The 18997-nt window shown below is 47.8% G+C and overlaps 1 protein-coding gene across 7 annotated transcripts in view; it reads left to right on the top strand.

Annotated features, from left to right (window-relative positions):
- Positions 1 to 771: 771 nt before the first annotated feature.
- GRTP1 (growth hormone regulated TBC protein 1) overlaps positions 772 to 18997 on the top strand; it is a 44340-nt gene continuing 26114 nt past the window's right edge. For 3 of the 7 annotated variants that reach the window (XR_016507409.1, XR_016507410.1, XM_090258158.1), the window contains exons 1-2: positions 15395 to 15556; positions 15951 to 16102. Coding sequence is in view for 3 of the 7 variants with exons in the window: in XM_090258158.1 (XP_090114284.1) it covers positions 15510 to 15556; positions 15951 to 16102 (199 nt within the window). In the remaining 4 variants the exon portion in view is untranslated. The other 4 variants (XM_090258157.1, XM_090258161.1, XM_090258159.1 and 1 more) reach the window with 4 other exon arrangements.

Below are 18997 nucleotides of genomic sequence, written 5' to 3'. Positions count from 1 at the left end.
CTTAGCCTTTCCCCTGAAGAGGTATGCCGCAAGGCAGCGGAGGTTTTTTGGAGTCAGAGTTTTCCTTCTCTGATGTACCCTGACTGGAAGATCGAACCAGCGACACTTAGCTCGCAGGCCGACGCTCAATCCACTGAGCCAAACCAGCCAGGGACAGTTATAGGTCTATCTCCAACTTATTTGCAAAGTTATCTAGCCATTTCTCTGTGTTTGGTGACAACAATCTTCCTCCTTTTGATCCCAGAGATATGTGTGAGGAGCTGCGGAGTGGCATTTCCTCGCCCCTTTTCCATGATTCATTTGTTAATTATCTCCTACAAGTTTGAGAGTCACTGGCTTCTTTACCTCTTACACTATCTCTTAGTTGGGACGTAACCAGTCAGGTTTGGTCACTGAACCCAGGGCTTGTGAGGTGTCTGTGATGGAGTCAGGGTAGCAAGAGGGCACTTTCCTGAAGGCACCTTAGACAGAAGGCGAATCCAGCTTGACGTTCCCGCCCTATCCTGGCCGACTCTACTGAGGAGTGTCCTGTGCCCTCACGCATCCTCTGTGCTCACTCTTCTAGGCGCGGCATGGGGGCCGCTGAGGGACAGGACTTGTATGGATATCATCGTCCACAGGCCCCTCAGCCAGGGCCTCCCCAGAAATCTTAGTTCTGGAAGTGAGAGAGCCACACCGTCACTATGCCACCAGAGGGCGCTGTGAGCTCAGGATGAGCCTGGCCCTGAGATCTGTACCCCCCGGGGTTTGCCAGACCCAGAATAGAAATGAGTGAGTGCACGGGCGTCAGAGCCCTGAAGGCCTACGCCACTTTGGTGATCACTGCTTTCACCTGTGCAGCCCGGAGAGGGCTCTGTCCTGTGGCTCGGCCCGAGCACACAGGTTCCTCCAAGCCTTCCTGGAGCTGACCCTGCACTACCAGCGGCCGAGCTTCAGGGGGTTCTTCTCTCCCTTCAGGGTTCCAGGGAGCTGCTGCGGCCTTGGGACCAGGTAGGAACCCTGTAGTCCCGCCTTGCCACAAACCAGCGGACTACACGGCGTCGGGAAAGTTTCTTGTGTGTACATATGTGCGTACGTGTGTGGGGGATGTCTGGGAGTGGAGGTGGAGAGCCTCGTGTGCAAGTGTGCAGGCGTGCTCCTCAGCGCCCCCTACCGGAGATGAGAATCATAGCACCTCTCTTGTGGGGCTGTGTGAACACCAAGTTCGTCAGGGAGCATTCAGCAGCACTCAGCACTACCTGGCCCTGCAGGCTGTATTATTATCCTCACAGCGGAGTGTGGGGCCTCCCACTTTCTGGCCAGTAGTTGTCATGTGGCAGGTGCCAGTCCAGTCTCAGCACTTCCTCTCTGTGGGGAATGGAAACTTCTGGCACTGGCCTGACACACCTGAGCTGACTGATTGGACCCTCTGTGGTCCCTCCTGTCCCTGGCAGGTGTCAGTTACAGGGAGTTGGCTGTGCCAGACAGGATGTAAACCCACCTCCTTTGTCCTGTGCTCTTACCTGTGAGCCCATCATAGGCACCACATTATTCAGTTAGCATCCCTGAGCCTCACATAACCAAGGTCATGTGATAGGAGACATAGCCGAGGTCAGGGGCACATAGACAGGCCACACAGTGGCTTTCCACCAGGAGCACAATTGCCATCGATGCTCTTTGCTGGGGACGAACTCATAAATCCTACCCCTTGTGTTTACCAGCTGTGAAGGCAGCTCTTCACATGTCCCATTCATTCTCATGGAAACCTTAGCACCGTGGAGCTGCTACTCTTCCTGAATTCTATTAGCTCTAACTTTTGACCAAATTAATATTTTTTCTCCATAGCTTTTCTGAGAAAAATAGGCCCTGTGAGAGAGTAACCCACTGTAAGTCTCAGGTTTGTTCCCAGGGAAAATTCAACAGGTTTTATGCTGATACATTGTTTTCAATGGCTTTGGCAAAAGGAGGTTAAAAGGATTCATTTTGGGATACTCTAATGGAGCCCTTTGCTTTCTGACTCCCACCAAGATTGGAGAGGGCCCTCTTAGAGTTCTATGACCCTCACTATTTCCTTCTCCATGCAGAGATTTCTTCTCACTATACACTGACCCACCCAGTCAGAAACATGTCCATCATGCTCAAAGAGGAATACAGAGTCAACTGAAATTATGTATTGAGTACCTCCCAGCAACAGAAAGCTTATGTGGGCTACAAAACCCTTTGAAACCTCCCTGCATTGCATCGTAGATGGACCTTTGAGGAGGTTATGTTCACAGAAGCAAGCCAGACACAAAAGGATAAATACTGTGTGATTCCACTCATATGAGTTCCCTGAAGTAGTCAAACCTGTAGAAGCAGAAAGTAGAATGGTGGCTGTCATGGGCTGGGGGCGGGGGGAAATGGGAAATAGCACTCACGGGTGTAGAGTGCCAGCTTGGGAAGAGGAGAGTTTGGAAATGTATAGTCGTGGTGGCACAACAGTGTGAATATGCTTAATGACACTAAACAGTACACTTAAACACAGCTATAGCAGTAAATGTTATGTGATGGGACCTGGCACTGATGGACAGGCGGGGATGAGTCCAGGTTGGAAGGCTGAAGGGGTAGCACCTGGCAGGGGGAGAGGAGAGGAGGCCACCAGCAGGCCCCTTTTCTGTGCTTGCTCTTGGGAACAGCCAGGAGCCCGCAGCCCCCATGTGTAAGATGAGGGATTGCAGCTGCCCAGCCTGGAGGTGGTTGTTGGGAAATGTCAGCAAGTCTCTAAAAATAAACACCCTCCTGAAGTTCCGCCACTCTAGACTGCTATTTCAACTATTTTCTCTCCAAGCAGTGCCTCCAAACAAATTCTGGGAGAATAAGCATAGTTATTATTTATTGATTTGATTTTGGGGGGATCATTGTGAACAATTCGCTTGACTCTTTACTTGAAGAAACGGAAAGTGGACAAAATTAGTTTTATACTTATTTGTTCCTGAGGCCTTTTGTCACAGTTTCAACCTATGCAAAACCCTCCAAGAGATCTGAGAAAATCTTTAGGATGTTTTGTAGAAAGCTTTAAAAACAAACAAACAAACACACACACAAAGCAAGTTTCTCATCTTGTGTGGTTGAACTTTTTATGACCCCTTTATTCCAAGGATTATGCAGATAATTTTCTTTCATTTTCTAAGAAAAAGCTCAATGGGTGAAAAATAAATGCACTATTGATATTGAAGCTGAAGTTCACAAAGACCAAACATCAGATGCAGAATATCTTGTAAATCCTAAACTAAAAATATCCCAACTCTGAGTGATTCCACTTCCCATGAGACATACATTTTTGGCTACGGGAAACCATGCAATTGGCAGAGGTGGAGCCTTTAGAAAGAAATTGCCACCAAATACTCTTGATGTAAACACCATAGTGGAAGATGGAAACTATAGTAATGACACATATGGCACCAATAGAGTCAAGCCCTGTACTGACCCTGTTTCTAACATGGATCACTTGGCGCTGACATTATAAGGCACGTTCAAGGATACTCACATGGAGGCAAAACATCATAAAATAAGACAAGTTCTCTCTTATGTAGTGGAGCAGGTAAATCCTTCCAGGACAGCAGTAAGGCCCTCACTCCTGGCTGCAGGCTTCCTCGGGGCCTGGCTGTGGTCTGAGCTGTTTTGAATGCTGTGGGGGAGATGGTGACTCTGCACCCAGGATTACCACTCGTCCCACAGTGTGACATTGTTGCTGGAAGCAGCTGCTCAGCAAGGGCCATCTCATTAGTCCCCTTTGCTTCCAGGCCCTGTAACACCTGCTCCCAAGTAAGACATGAGCAGAAGTCATACATGACACAGTAGGATGACATGGTTAGGAAGCAGGTGTGCACTTTCCTCATGCACCACCCAAAAGCTTCAGGGAACAGGAGAGCCACAGAGGGAAGACTGTCCACCAGACACTCACACTGGATTATTATGTGAGCAAGACAGAGCCATTTGCTATGTGAAATTACATAGAAGATCCTTTATTATGGAAGCTGGATTTTAATTGATATAAGTGGTTTTCTGATCATAAATATTTGTTGATGATCCATTCACGGCAACCAAAGAAATAGATGCACTGTCCTGATAGATGATGAAGTTTTCCCTTCTTCAAAAAGAAGCTCACGCTGGCTGGTGTGGCTCAGTGGATTGAGTGCCAGCCTGCAAACAGAAAGGTCACCAGTTTGATTCCCAGTCAGGGCATATGCCTGGGTTGCAGGCCAGGTCATTGGTTGGGGGCGAGCAGGAGGCAGCTCATTAATGTGTCTCTCGTGCATCGATGTTTCTCTCCTCTGTCTCTGCCTCCCTTCCTCTAAATAAATAAATAAACAAACAAATAAATAAATATTTTTTTAAAAGAAGAATAAGCTCTTGTCCTGAGGCTCCAGAGAAAGCTACCATGCTCCAAAATACACATAACTGTGCAACCAACTTGATCAAGAGAAATCAACTGGCCGGCTCGGTGCTGAACACTCAGAAAACAGTTTCTTTCTCTCTCTCATAACCAGTTGTCCCAGCACTTTCTTTCCCCACCAATCTTCACTTTCTGTCATCAATAAAGTTTTCATATATTCTTGGGTCTGTTCCTGGGATCTCTCTTTGGCTCCGTGGGTGTACTGAATTGAATAGAGTCCCAGTAATTTATGTCCACCTGGAACCTCATACTGTGACATTATTTGGAAATAAGATCTTTGCAGATCTAATGAGTTAAGATGAAGTCATACTGGATTAGAGTAGGCCCAAATACCCAAGGACTGGTGTCCTTATAAGAAGAGACATCCAAAAGGAAGAAGTCTGTGTGGCTACAGAGGAAGAGATTGTAGTGATGGGTCCACAAGCCAAGGAATTCCAAGGACTGCCAACGGTCACCAGAGGCAGGCAGAGGCAGGGCAAGCCTTCCCCTATGGGTTTCAGAAGGAGCACAGCGCTGCTAGCACCTTGATTTTAGACTTCAAGCTTCCAGAACTGTGAGAAAATGGATTTCTGTTGTTTAAGCCACCAAGTCTGTGGTGCTTGGTTAGAGCAGCCACAGGAAACAAATCCAATTGGTCAGTCTGTCTATCCTAATGGAAATACCACACTGCCTGAATTTTTATAACTAATTATTACAAGTCTTCATATCTGACTGGGATACTGTCTTTTATTTGGCTCTTCTTCAATATTATGCTAGCTCTGCTTGGCCCCCTTTTTTTTAATTTTTAGATTTTTATTAATTTATTCTTAGAGAGAGGGGAAGGGAGGAAGAAAGAGAGGGAGAGAAACATTAATGAGTGAGAGATACATCAACTTGTTGCCTCTTGCACACCCCCAACTGGGGACCTGGCTTGCAGCCCAGGCATGTGTCCTGGTCGGGAATTGAACTGGCAACTTTTCGGTTCATGAGTTGGCACTCAATCCAATGAGCCACACCAGCCAGGGCTTGACCTCTTATTCTTCTACATAGATTCAGGTCTACTGATAAAGCACTGCAGTTTATATTTTCACATTTAAAAAACCTGAAGTAAAATTTATGTGCAGTGAAATGCATAGATTTCAAGTGTACAATTTAATGAGTTTTGACACACATAACACATTGAGCTCAGCACATTTCCCTTGCACCAGGAAGTTTCCCCTGTTCCTTTTCACATCAGTCTCTAACCTCTTGGCAGCTGCTGCTCCTATTTCAATCACTAGGAATTTGGATTCCTTATTCTTAATTGTCATACAAATGAACTATACCCTATGTACTTTTCTGAGTTGGGCTCTATAACTTAGCACAATATAATCAGTTTTAACTTTTAATCTGGGTACATTGAATAGAATTCATCCAACATTTATTCTTGGTCGTAGAGGTGGTAGAGAGGATAGGACTTGGTTACTGAGTGAATATGGGTTGAGGATTCAAGAATGGTTCCAATGTTATGTAGAATGAGAGCCCATTAAAAAGAGTACATGTTTGTGTACATGTGCATGTGTCTGCATGCACATGTGTGTCTGCCTTTATGCATATGTGTACATGCGTGTGCTGTTCTATTCCCTGCAAAGATAGAAAGTCTGGAAGAAAACATACACAAAGAGACCCCTGGAAAATGGGACTAAAAGAGAGTGATGAGGATTGCCTTTTCTTTTTGCCTCAATTCTGCATGATTTCAATGCCTTTCAGCAAGCATTTATACCTTCCTAACAATGTATTTTTGAGGAGTGACTACCAGGATTCTGGCTTGGGCAGATAGTCACTGTTGGTCCCAAAAAGTCAGTTAGGAGCCAAAAGAGGAGCACAATGTTTGTGGGGAGATGAGCTCATTTATCTGTTGAGTTGGAGGCACCCTCTTAGCATCTTAGTGGATGTCTCCATTCGGTTGTTGAAAACACAGGACTAGAGCTCAGAAAAGGGGTAGAAGCTGGAGGTAAAGGTCTGCGAATCAGCACTTTCTTCAGAAAAGAAGTGGACTCAGCACTTTCAGAAGATCTCAGCAGAAGCCTTGCTCCCCCCAGGGATGGTGTGAGTCGGTGCTTCCCAGCGTGGCTGTCCGCAGGGGTAACTTCAGAGAAGTTTACAAAATCCCAAGCCTGTACCTCAGCCTAATAACAAAAGTAACAACCAGACCTCCTGGTCCAGGAAACCTCTCCACAGAGGTGGAAGAGAAAGAAACAGTTGAATGATGAAACGAGCACAAAGGCAGAACGCAATGCTCATCACAGACAGACAGCGCGCTGAGAGGGCAAGGACAGAAAGAATCCCCACCCTTTTGTGCAGTCCGGCAGATGTCGCCCACAACATCCATGGCAGTTGACTTCATTCAAAAGAGAAATGAAACGCCTGTCTTTTCAACAAGAGGAAGTTCATTGTGTATACAAGCTCCTGGGTTAAGGTCCCCCAGACAGGGACTCTCTTCCATGTTCACATTTCAAAGACAGATCTGCATGCCCAGGAAAACATCCTGAGATGCACACCTGACTGACTACAGGCTGCTTCAGCTTTTAGAAAGTTTTACATGCATCTCAAAAAGGGAGAGAGCATGGACGGTGTTGAATTTTCTCTAGAAACTGTTGATGAGGAGGTGGGAATTATTGCTTCCTCTTGGCACTAGGAAACTTTTTAAATTAGTATTTATTGTTTAGATTTGCATTTACCCTGACGGTAATCACAGTGGCCTTGATTCAATGTGTCTGACCGACTGATTGAACACAGAAATCCCTTAGAAGTTTGTGCTCTTGTTTAAATACAATTCTGGCATGACCCTAATTGCAGCTTCAAATATTTATTTAAAAATTAACGTTCTAAGCCCTGGCTGGTGTGGCTCAGTAGACTGAGTGCTGGTCTGTGAACCAAAGGATTTCTGGTTCAATCCCCAAGCAGGGCGCATACCTGAGCTGCAGGCCAGGACCCCAGTTGGGGACAAGTGAGAGGCAACCACACACTGAGGTTTCTTTCCCTCTATTTCTCCCTCTTTTCCCCTCTACTAAAAGTAAATAAATAAAATCTTTATTTAAAAAATTAAATTAAATTAATATTCTAAAGATTATGTTCCTAGTCTAGATTGTTGATATTACCTTTGTGTATTCAAAACATTCCCAAACTGGCCTCAAAGAGCCCTGTCCCTCACTGCTTCCTAACCTAATAAGTCCCAATCCCTCTTTACCTGAAATCCAGGTTTAAGCCACAGAGTGAGACCTCCTTTGCCTCCAAGGAGAAAGGTGCTGTCAACTTTTCCAGGGTGACAGAGAGATAGGCCAGTGCTCAGATTGTTAGAAAATGTCAAAAGAAAAAAGCCGAGAAACAGAGGATATTATCGTGTTTCCTGACAAAGGGTCTCTTAAAGAAAAATCCTCTAAGAAAAAATATCTCCTTATTCTTATTTAAAGAAACCTAGGTCGGCATGTTTTGTATGTCTTTAGGAAAGAAATACCAGATAAAATAGAGAATGCCAGTCTAATCTGAAGTGCAGATGCACACGACTACTTTGCTAGTACAAGTATGTCCCAGGCTGGCTGCCCTGTATGTGTAATTTTATTTGCTAAATCTGTCAGCCCTATTTTAGGTATAAGTGAAGTGGGTTTCTGTGGGTGTGTAACTTCCATGTCATGAATCTGAGACATTTTTTTAAAGGTTTTATTTTTATTCTTTTAGAGAGAGGGGAATGGAGGGAGAAAGAGAGAGAGAGAGAGATCAATGTGTGAGAGAAATAGTGACTGGTTGCCTCTCGCACGTCCCCAACTGGGGACCTGGCCTGCAACTGAGGCATGTGCCCTGACTGGGAATCAAACCAGTGATCTTCCGGTTTTCAGGCTGACACTGGGCCACATCAGCTAGGGCTGAGACATTTTTTTCTTTATATTTAAGTTCCAAAGTTAAGAGCATTGTTATTTTTCAACAGTAGAAATATTTTTTAATGTGACTGCATTTGGTGATAGGGTCTTTCAAGGGGTGATTAAGTTAAAATGAGGTCATTAGGTAGGTCCTAATCCCATATGACTGGTGCCCTTATAAGAAAAGGAGATTAGGACAGAGACATGCACAGAAAAAAGACCACGTGAGGACACAGGGAGAAGCTGGTTGTCTTGTAAGCCGAGGACAGAGGCCTCAGGAGAAATCAACCCTGTCAACACCTTGATTTTGGACTTCTAGTCCCTAGGACTGTGAGAAAATAAGTGCCTGTTGTCCAAGCCACCCAGGCTGTGGCACCTTGTTATAGTAGCCTGAGCTGAATAATACAACGCCAAAACCTGGGGCTTCTATTATGAAAGGAAGAAGAGGAGAAAGGGTGGTGGGGACCACCCCAGTGTCTGCAGAGTGCGATATCTGTCCTTGCCTGGTGTCCCTCTGCCTTTGACAAGGACTAGTCTGACAGGGGCGCAGTGGAGATAGAAGCCTACTTCCCAGGTCTCTGCAGTGGATACTCTCATGGTCCATCAAGACTTGACGTACAACACTTCCTGGGTGGGGCTTCCTTCACCTGCCCTGAGAGAAGTACCTGTAGTACCGGATCCCTCTTTGGAATCGTAGCATCTCGTACAAAACTTTAATAAGGTTGTTACATAATATCATGCATCACAATATTTTTCTTTAAAATGTTCATTTTATTGTACTGACCAGTGTAGCTCAATTGGTTGGGCATCATCCCACAAAGTGCGAAGTCACAAGTTTGATTCCTGGTCAGGACACATGCCCCAGTTGCAGGTTTGGTCCCAGGTCAGGGCACATGTGAGAGGCAGCCGATCAATATCTCTCTCTCACATCAGTGTTTTTCTCCCTCTCTTTTTCCCTCCCTACCCCTCTCTCTAAAAATAAATAAATAAAATATTTTAAATGCTCATTTTATCTTATTATCATATAAAAATAAACCTTGCTTCTGAGTGGTACTCTTATAAATTGTCTCAGGAATCAAATTATAAGCTTCCTGTAATGCTCAGAGCCTACAAAATACCTTACATTGAAAGAACAAGGATCAAGGAACTAGTATAAATGACCCATGGACATGGACAACGGGGTAATGTGATGGGGATGGACTGTGGGAGAAGGGGTGGGTGGAGGGGGGTAGCAATGGGGGAAAAAGTGGGACAACTGTAATAGAAAAAAATAAATAAATAAAAAATTTAAATATATGTATATTTTGTCGATCTGACAGAAAGAAAGAAAGAAAGAAAGAAAGAAAGAAAGAAAGAAAGAAAGAAAGAAAGAAAGAAAGAAAGAAAGAAAGAAAGAAAGGAAGAAAGAGAAAGAAAGAAAGACCAAGGGAGGCAAAACAAACGGTAAGAGTCTGGTTTATAAACTATACTCAAAATCCATCCCCTTGCTTTATAATCATGCCTCTTGTTTGCACGAGGTAAATTACCTAGGCAGAGCAGACAGCAGGAAGACTTTGGACCTGCCATCTCCCTAAACCTGTTTTTCTTCTTTAAAGATCTTCATGGAAGACTCGAAGGTGATTTCCTGCTGACCACATGGAGTATGGGGGCCTTCTGAGCCAGGAATCTTCTCTCAGATAAAAATATACATGAAGCACCTGAGTTTGGAGGATCCAGAACAGGAACAACAAAATACCAAGCACTCATTGAGCACGTTGCACACACCAGATCCTGCTGAATCCTGTACATGCACAAGGTGCCATGACTCAACCAGGGTCACACGCCCAGAAGCAATGAGCTGAGACTTGAACCTACACCATCTCCAGGACCCAAATTTTTACTCTCTGCAGCCTTGAAGAGGCCCATGTAGGGTGATCTTGTGGCCTGGTGTTCCTTGGACAGTTCTGGTTGTTGCCTGGGGTCCTAGCACAATTATTTCACTCAGTTGTTCTGGCCTGGACCTCACCTATAGGGTAGAGAAAAGGGCAGGAGGGACAGAAGGGACATTTGCCCTTAGAACAAAGCCTCCTGCTCAAGGCAAGTGTCCAGCTCCCACCTGAAGATGTGGACATTTTGTGGGGTCATTGGAAACCTCATAATCTCCCCACATTGGTCATTTTTATGTCCCCCACCCCAGTTCCTTTGGCTGGGGGTCAAAGTCAAGGCTCGGACTCAAAACAAGAGGGTCAACTCCAAGAACCTCTAGTTGCCTGCTGCCTCCTTTTGCCCCCAGGAGAAGGCGTCCCTCCTTTACTGGTTAAATAAATTATGGAATTTTCAAATACACACAAAGATCCCTTCATGTACTCAATATCCATCTTCAATGATTTTACCTTTTTTTCCCCATCTACCCTCTTCTTTTCTTCCCCTTGCTGGAGTATATTTAAATCCACCTCTAGACCTCATATCATTTCACCCATAAATACTCTTATTTGTCAAAGAAAAATAAATTTGGATGTAGTACCTTAGTCAGAAGGGATGACTGCAAGTGTGTGGGGCACTATTGCCATAGTGAGGACACTGACCATTAGGTCTGGAATCTTCTAAGAGCTGTACTAAGAAGGTGTCTTTTTAATTATTATTTTTTAAATAGAAAGGCGTAAACCAGGTGAGAAAGAGGAGTGTGGAGCCTGAGCTGAGACAGCAGACGGAGCAGATTCCCAGGAGCTGTTCTTGGGAGGAGCCTCCACTGGCTCAGGTGAAGGTGGCAGGGGAGGAGGGAAGCTGTCCCAGCTGCTCAGTGGGGATGACAGTCTAGCTCAGCACCAGTGGGGCAAAGGAGGGAGTGCAGAGTGGTCGTGTTTGGCTAGATGAACAGAGAACACCCAAAGTCTCATCTAAGTCACATGGGACAGGGGGTTCTCAGCAGCGAGCCATTTTCCAGAACACAAAGTGGGGGGCTGTTTTTTAACTTTTAATGTTTTCCAAGGTCATGAGGTTTGAAAAATTCAACAGTCAAGTTTCCATTTAAAAATCATACACACACAAACATTACCCGTATATCAAATCAGGGCTTGAGAACATCATCTTAATATCATTAACACACTCCATATCATTAATATATAGTTCCTGAATCTCACTTACTATCCAGCCCATATTAAATTCACTCACAGTGGCCAGCAAGACCTTCACTCTTGGTTTCTTAGCCACACGTTGCATCTTGTCACCCCTCTGAAACCTCTTTTCATCCGTAACAGTCTCCCCATCCAGCTCTCTGTTGAACATCAGGTTACATTGTTGTATAGACCGTGGCTCATGGACCAGCACTGGGAGCTCGTGAGAAATGCAGTCTCAGACTACTCTCTGCCCCCCGCCCCCAGCCCTGCCACATCGGGACTCACATCTCACTGAGCTCCCCGGTGAGCTGCATCCCTCAGTCAGTGTCTGAGCAGCGCTGCTGTAATTTGGGTAAGACATCCTTCTCTGCTACCTATGACTCCTGGAACCCAGCAACATGTGCAGAAGCTCTATTGGCCTCAGGGCTAATGACATCACAAGGAGACCCATGGCAGCGTTGGGTACCCTTTGCTACACATTGGGAAGCACTCAGTTCTGGTGGGCCACTGGAGTGACCTGCAATGGATCAGCAAGGGTTAGATGTCACCTTTGTCCCTCCATCACCTGCAGGTCTTATGACTGTCACTTAGATGTTCTGTTAGTCTTAGGGGGATAGGCACTCCTAGCAGCTCTTAAAATCAAGCAATGAGAACAGGAATTTCTGCAGGAAGAGGGACATCCATTGTGTGGTGACTCCAGAGAGGGCTGCAAGTGGCCCTTGAGCCCCCCAGGCCCGCTCAGTGCAGCCTTCCCAGAGAAACTGGTCTCACACTGTAAACTGACCAGCCCCCTGGTGCCTAGAGGATTTAGTGCAGCAAAGTGGGTTCACCACATAGCTTTACCAGGACCACCAGGAAGGGGTGCGCTGGGGAGACCAGGAGCTGGCTGCCCTTTGCACAGGGTGCACCCTCACTTCGGGGGTGTGGGTACAGTTTGGTTTCCTTACTACAGCGTGATCTGTCCATCGTGGATCATCACAGCTGCCAGCTTTGAGGAAAGGAAGCCTGGCCAGAAAGGTGCCCAGGACACTCAAAGCACAGGGCACAGGAAGGCAGTAGAGGTGCACTAAGGACACAGGAGTCTCTACTCCTACATGGGGAGCTGGGACAGAAGCTGGGAAGATGAGGGCACGTTGTTAGGGTTCCAGAAGCCCTTAGACCTCCGGGAGGCCTTTCTAGCTTCACTGCCCTTTGGCTGCTGACCATCCTTGCTGGCTCTTGCCACCGGTCCTCTCTCTCTCTGTATCTTTCCTTCCACTCTTCCTGGAGGGCAGCCCTGCACTTATCTAATTTACTCCTGACATAGAACGCTCACACTCTAGTTTTATCTGGCTCCAAAATACACGAGGTCTCGGGTACTGCCATCACTCAAACTTAAGGCACGTATCCCGTGGTCTGTGTTTCCTGTTGGGGCACGGGACATTGAAGCAACAGGACCAAGGCGGCTGTGAATGAGTGGGTAGGAGGGGAGTGAGGCTTCAGGAGAAGGGGATAATTATGGAAAAGAGGGGCCTTGAGGGAGCAAGAAGTGTGCACCAGGAACTCCAGGTGGGATGGAAGTAGTAGAGCTGTGCCAGCAGGGCTGGAAGCTGGGCAGTTTGGAGGCATAAGATGCTGAGTACAAGAGAAGAGTTAGACATGCTGGCAGAAACAGCGACAAGAAGCAGGAAATGGGGTTCAGGCCCCATAGAGAGGTCAGTGAGAGAGGGGCGTTCAGAGAGTCATTCCAAGGAAGGGATCAGGATGGGGGCCGGGGGAGGTCGCTATGTACTTGTTCTGTTTTGTAAGATCCAGCAGAGGTAAAGTAGTGTGTAAGAATGTGTTACCCTCTCTGTGGATTTGGTTGGGCCTGCAGAAAAAAGGACCCTTGTGGGGAATGTGTTAAGGAGGTCAGAGCATGGATTCGGGGTCCTTGAAAGAAGCAATGTTGTCTTTCAAAAGCAAAATGTCGTGAACTGAGCTGAAAGCTTAAAGAATTTTCCAGAACAGCACACTAGGAAGGCTGGCAGAACTGGCATTTGGGGTTCTGCTTGCTGAAGCACTAAATTTCCTATAGTCTTTCAGGGTTTGGAGAGACACAAAAATGGACAGACCGATGTCCCCAGTTGAGGGGGCAGGTGTGGTCCACAAATTCCTTTCCAGGTTCCTTGTGTAGCCCCCTGATGGACCATTCCTGAAAAACCAATGTTAAGTGCCCAGCCTAGTTCACAAAAGCCCTGGCACACTTACAGTGGGATGCGGGGAACATTTCTACCACACAGCAGTGGCTTATGGGTACTTTTCTGGAGAAAGAGCATTTGGAGCCCCAGAAGGACTTTTCCTCAAAGGCGGGCTGAAGTGGGTTCCTGGGCACAGAAGGTGGTCACGTGACATTTGCAGAGTTGTCTTTCTGATTTGCGGGATTGTTTACTGTTCTGAGACCATTCTTTTCACTAGGGATGTGAAGGGCTAAGGTCACAAAAGTACCTCTTTTATCTCACCACAGTTCCGATGCAAAATTCAGAACACACAATTTAGGGAAATTTTCAATGGCCTCTCAAATGCAAAAAGCACTTTCGGCACAGCTTGCATGCAATAATAGTGAAATCTCTGTGATATGAGCAGGGACCAAAGGAGATACAATTCAAAAGCAGGGCACCCCTGGAGTATCAAGGGAGGAATGGCTGCCACGCTGCTTTTGTTCGGTGGTGCTTTCCCTCAGAAGTACAAGGCAGATGAAGCTGTGCGATCATATTGCTGTTCATTTGCAGGCAGTACTGGGAGTTGACTCATGCTCCCAAGATTCTGGGCACAAGCCTTAGGGAAGCCGCAGCCAGAGGAGGTAGCCCTCACTTCTGCCGTTGGGGGACTGGTGCAGATGCCTGAGCTGTTAACCCCAAGTCACCCCGGGTGGCAATCCTACAGGGCGCAGCACAGCCATCCTCTGCTGCGGTGTGACAGCCGCAGCCAGCCGGGTCTTCTGACGCCGTGGCTCTTGGCGGTGGCAGTTTTTCTAGGCCCAGGTCCCTGCAGTTCGGGTTAGAAGGAGAGGCAAGGCAGGAGGGTCTGGAACCTCCTCCTCCTCCTCCATGAGTCCAGTTTGGGGAGGCGGGAAGAGACAGGCTAGGGTCTCAGGTCTAGAACTGTAGGCTGAAGGATAGCAAATAAAAAATAAGACCTGTTTTTTCTGCATAAAGCAAATATAAAAGAAGTCACAAGTCAGAACTCTGGCCTTTGGACCTTCTGAGCACTGAGGTTTGAAGGAATCTCAGAAGAATCCAAACTGGATCTACCTCCTCCAACCTTTACTTGAGGCCTAAGAGGCCTGGCAGTTGAGAGGACACGCTGCAGTCGGTCCAGCCGGCTCTTCTGGGCCCTGGGCCCCCGGTATCCCCGCCCCCCCATATACCTCATCCCGGACCCCAGAGGCGTCCGCCCTCTCCCCGCCGCGCCCATCATCCCGCCCCTGAGTTCCCCATCCTGCCCCGCGCCCCACCCCGCCATCACGTACCCCAGGTCTCCCCCATCCCCTCAGCCTGTTCCTTGGATACCCCATTCCGCCCCCGCGCCTCAATCTTGTCCCCCGTGGTCCCCAACCGCCCCCCCCCCGTTTCCACACCACATCCTCCCACCCAGCACCAGGTCCCCCCATTCCCTAGCTCCCACCGCCTCCTTGCTTCAGGCCTGGGGAAGGACTGGAGGGCAGGGCTACCACCGCTCCCAGTCTCCCGGCTCCAGCAGCCTCCGACTACGCCCTCGCCCTCGGTAGGCGCCCCGGGAGCAGGTGCAGGCCCCAACCGCCCCTCCCTCCCCCCGCCCCAGCGCCTGAGGATTCCGACACCGCTCACCACCACCCCCACCCACTTCCATAGCTCTGCCTCCCTCCCCTTCTCCGTTTCCAGCACCGCCCTCCCCCACTCCCCGCGCCCTCCCCGCGCCCTCCCCGCCGCCTCTTTCTGCCCCGGCCCGCCCCTCCCCCCACTCCAGCCCCTCCCTCCTTCCTCCCCCCACCCCATCCCAGCACCGCCTCCTGGAGCCCGAGGCAGTGGAAGAACTAGCTGCCCCGAGTCCCGGGAGGCGGACTTGGCACCGCCACTGCGCCGAGCTCTGGGCAGCTCTGGGCGGTCACCCACCCCCCTTCTCCGCATGGAGCCCGCGGAGCGCGGGCAGGCGGCGCGGGACCGAGTCCCCAGGTGGGCGCGCAGGGGCCGGGACGCCCCTCGCCCAGCCTGGGCGTGCGGGGTGGTGGTGTGGAATTCGGAGATGCAGGAATGGGACGGTGAGAGATTTGGGGGTGCGAGAAGTAGGACGGTGTGGTGGTGGGGGTGCAGACGCTTGCGCGTCCCTGGGCAGGTGTGCGCCCCCACTGCACTCGGCCCGCAGTCCCCTCCTGCGCCCTGGGAGGGTCCAGGGCTCGCGCTCCGCTGGTCGGTCACGTTTCCCGACCGGCCCCGGCCCCTCCAGGCGGGTACCCATAGGACCCCGAGGACGGGACCCTAGGCAGGGCCTGGCCACTCTGTGCCACAGGTCGCACCTGCGTGTGGAACTGTATTCTGGGGCTATAGGGTTTTTCTTTTTGTATCGTAGGGTTGATCCATATGGGTTTGAAAGGCCTGAAGATTTTGATTATGCAGCTTATGAAGAATTTTTTTCCACCTATCTGGTGATACTCACTAGAAGAGCAATAAAATGGTCTAAACTTCTAAAGGGAAGTAATAGTGTCCAGAAAAGTATGACAGGTGAGTTTGGAGCTTGGTCCATCCAGCACTCAACAAACAGGTGACTGGCTAACAAATGCTTCTGAAAGGAGGGTTCAGGATTCCTTAGACCCCTAACCCACGGAGGCTGCCTTGAACTGGAACCCTTACTAGGGATCCAGAGATGGGGAAGTTGCAAGGCAGGTGCGTGTCCTAAGTAGGCTCAAAGCTGAGGCTCAGAGCATTGAATTCAGCTATAACTTGCATTTTTAAGGTACAGGGATGTCCTTTCTTTTCTTTGAGGTGGGCTTGCTTGCTTTCCAGAAGAAAATTGATTTCCTGCTTCTCAAAATGAGATTGCCCAGGGCTCTCCATGTCTCAAGCCTGTGACAAAGTTCTCCCTTCTTCCGTTACTGGACCTCCCCTCACCTGTTCTCCTGCCGCAGCCCCTTCCCTCCCGCACTCTAGGCCTGGCGCTTCCTCCCTCAGCCTTCCCTCTGTTCCTCCAGCACACGCCTGTCTTGCACCTCACCTGCCTCTCGTTCAGGTTCTTCCCCTGCCCCTCCAACCTCCCTACCTGTGCCTCATCTTTTTCAGGTGTTAACTGGAATGCGACTCCCATGAGGCCTTCCTGAGCTCCTGTCTGGAATGGCACTCCCCAGCCACACTATTTGTCCACAAACTTTTTAACCCCTTCCCTACTTATTTTCTCCTTTCTGACTAACATGGTGCAGATTTTTTTTTTTTTTTTTTTTTTTTTTTTTTATCATTTGTTTCCCCTCCTGGAATCAAAGATCCCTCTCTGCTGCAGGGACTGGCCAGGATAATTGCTTCAGTATTTGTTATATGAGTGAATGAAATGTTTAGTCTGTACCTGCTGGGCGGTGGAAGGGTGTAGGTAGGAGTGTGCCCCTTGGTGGGAGTTAAGGGAATGCAGATAAATGGCACAGAGGGGTTTCCTGAAATGAGACATTAATGACAATTGAGGGGTGAGGACGGGGTCAGCTGCAAGGAACAGAGCTGTGTGACCAGAGTATTAGAGATGTGCTTAGAAGGGGCCAGAGATGGAACCAGGGGACCCTGCATGGGAGCCAGGAGACCCTGCATGGGACCACGTGAAGACACATATCACATGGAAAAGGATTTATGAGCAAGGGGGTGAAGAGATCAATTTTCGCTTATAAAGCTGTTAGCGAGTAGCGCCCAAAGTGGTCCCAGCACACAGTAGGTTCTTGAGAAATATTTATGGGGTTGACTGAGAGGGCTGGGTGTGTAGGCAGGTGGATCTGGAAACTTGCTGTCTGGTAGGGCAGGGGTCAGGAGGCTGTCCCAAGACACTGAACAGCCCTCCCTTCTCAAGGCACTACTGATGGGGCTTCCTAGTGAAAATCTTGGTAAATTAGCATTTCATAAAACCAACTGGAAAGGACCTTAAAGGTTGGTCCCTTATCGCTTTATAGACCCTTGAGGCTAATATCCTGTGTGCCATCCTACATAAATCGTATACTGAGGTCTGTCCCTGCGTAGCCTGTGTGTTAACGTGTTTCCAGCAGCACATCAGCCTTTAATTTTTCCTTTTGATTTATTCTTAAAAGTTGACCGGTCTTTTTGTTTTAAAACATTACATATAGGAATATAAAAATAAACAATTTATGTACATGGTAAAATGTCTTAATTGTACTAAAGGATGTCAAGTGATATTAAGTTTCTCTCCTACCCCAGGCCCCAGTCTCCTATAGAGGTGACCGCTGGTGATTGTCCTTACATCTCCCCATAGGAACAGGGTACACACACATGATCATGTGCATGCACACAAGTGTACAAATGCAGCAACTACACCCACGGGACTTCAGTTAGCTGTCCAACGTGGGCAACTCTGGATTACTGATCCAGAGGTCAGTTAAAGCAGAGGATCACTATAAGATGCACTTAGGTGAATAAACTTTTTGTTTTAATATAAAGCACAAACTCATGTTCATTCTGCTATCTTTTTTTTTTTTTTTTTTTTTTTTAAGAGAGATGGGAAGTGAAAGGGAAAGAGAGGGAAAGAAACATTAATGTGTGGTTGCCCCAACTGGGGAACCTGGCCTGCAACCCAGGCATGTGCCCTGACTGGGAATTGAACTGGCGACTTTTTGGTTCACAGGCCAGCACTCAATCCACTGAGCCACAGCAGCCAGGGCTCATTCTGCCATCTTTGATTTTGTCATTTGATTCTATCTTGTTATCTCCTGTCCTTTGAATAGGTGGGTCCACTGATTTAAATTTTGTATCTTTCCTACAGAAACCACACTGTCAATTCATTGTCTTTATTTTCCAGTATTGGGTTTTTTCCAAGTAGAGAGCAGGAATAAAAGCATTCTGAATACAGACTCTTGCCAAGTGTTTATTCTTTCCTCCATCTTGCAGTTATCCTACACCTGATGCAGAGATTCTGTTTTGGTTTTGGTTTTGCTTTCAACTCTTTCAAAAATGACAGCTTGGTTTTTATTTAAATAACAATTCTTTCTTTTTTGCTTTAACATTTCTTTGATTTATGTAACGTTAGTTAAACTGTGTGATTATGGCAACAAATATCATTGGATAACAAGTTTAGGAGCAAATATATTTGGTTCCTGGTTAGCCTTTAGCCTGGGAGATGGATTCAGTGTCGAGGTGGACTGGAGAGCCTAATGGCCTGATGTTGTTTCAGGAAATGAGGACACAGCTCAGCGAGGGCGTGTGGTGTGCCTTCACATGGTTCTGTGACCCAGGGTGTCACCACCGGAGCTTGGTGTAGTTTGTTTCTGGGTGTGACGATCCGGGAACCAGTTAGAGAGCCGCCTATCAGGCATAAACATGACTGGACAAGTTATTCCAGATATGGGGATCCAGTTTTTTTCTGTCATGTATTCTAGGCTGACGGTAGTGTGTCAGGTATGTGACATCCTGGGGAAG

This window comes from Furipterus horrens, unplaced genomic scaffold, assembly GCF_987537825.1.
Source record: "Furipterus horrens unplaced genomic scaffold, mFurHor1.1.pri manual_scaffold_12, whole genome shotgun sequence".
In the NCBI taxonomy this organism is placed as follows: Eukaryota; Metazoa; Chordata; class Mammalia; order Chiroptera; family Furipteridae; genus Furipterus; species Furipterus horrens.
This window is presented reverse-complemented; position numbering and strand designations above follow the sequence as displayed.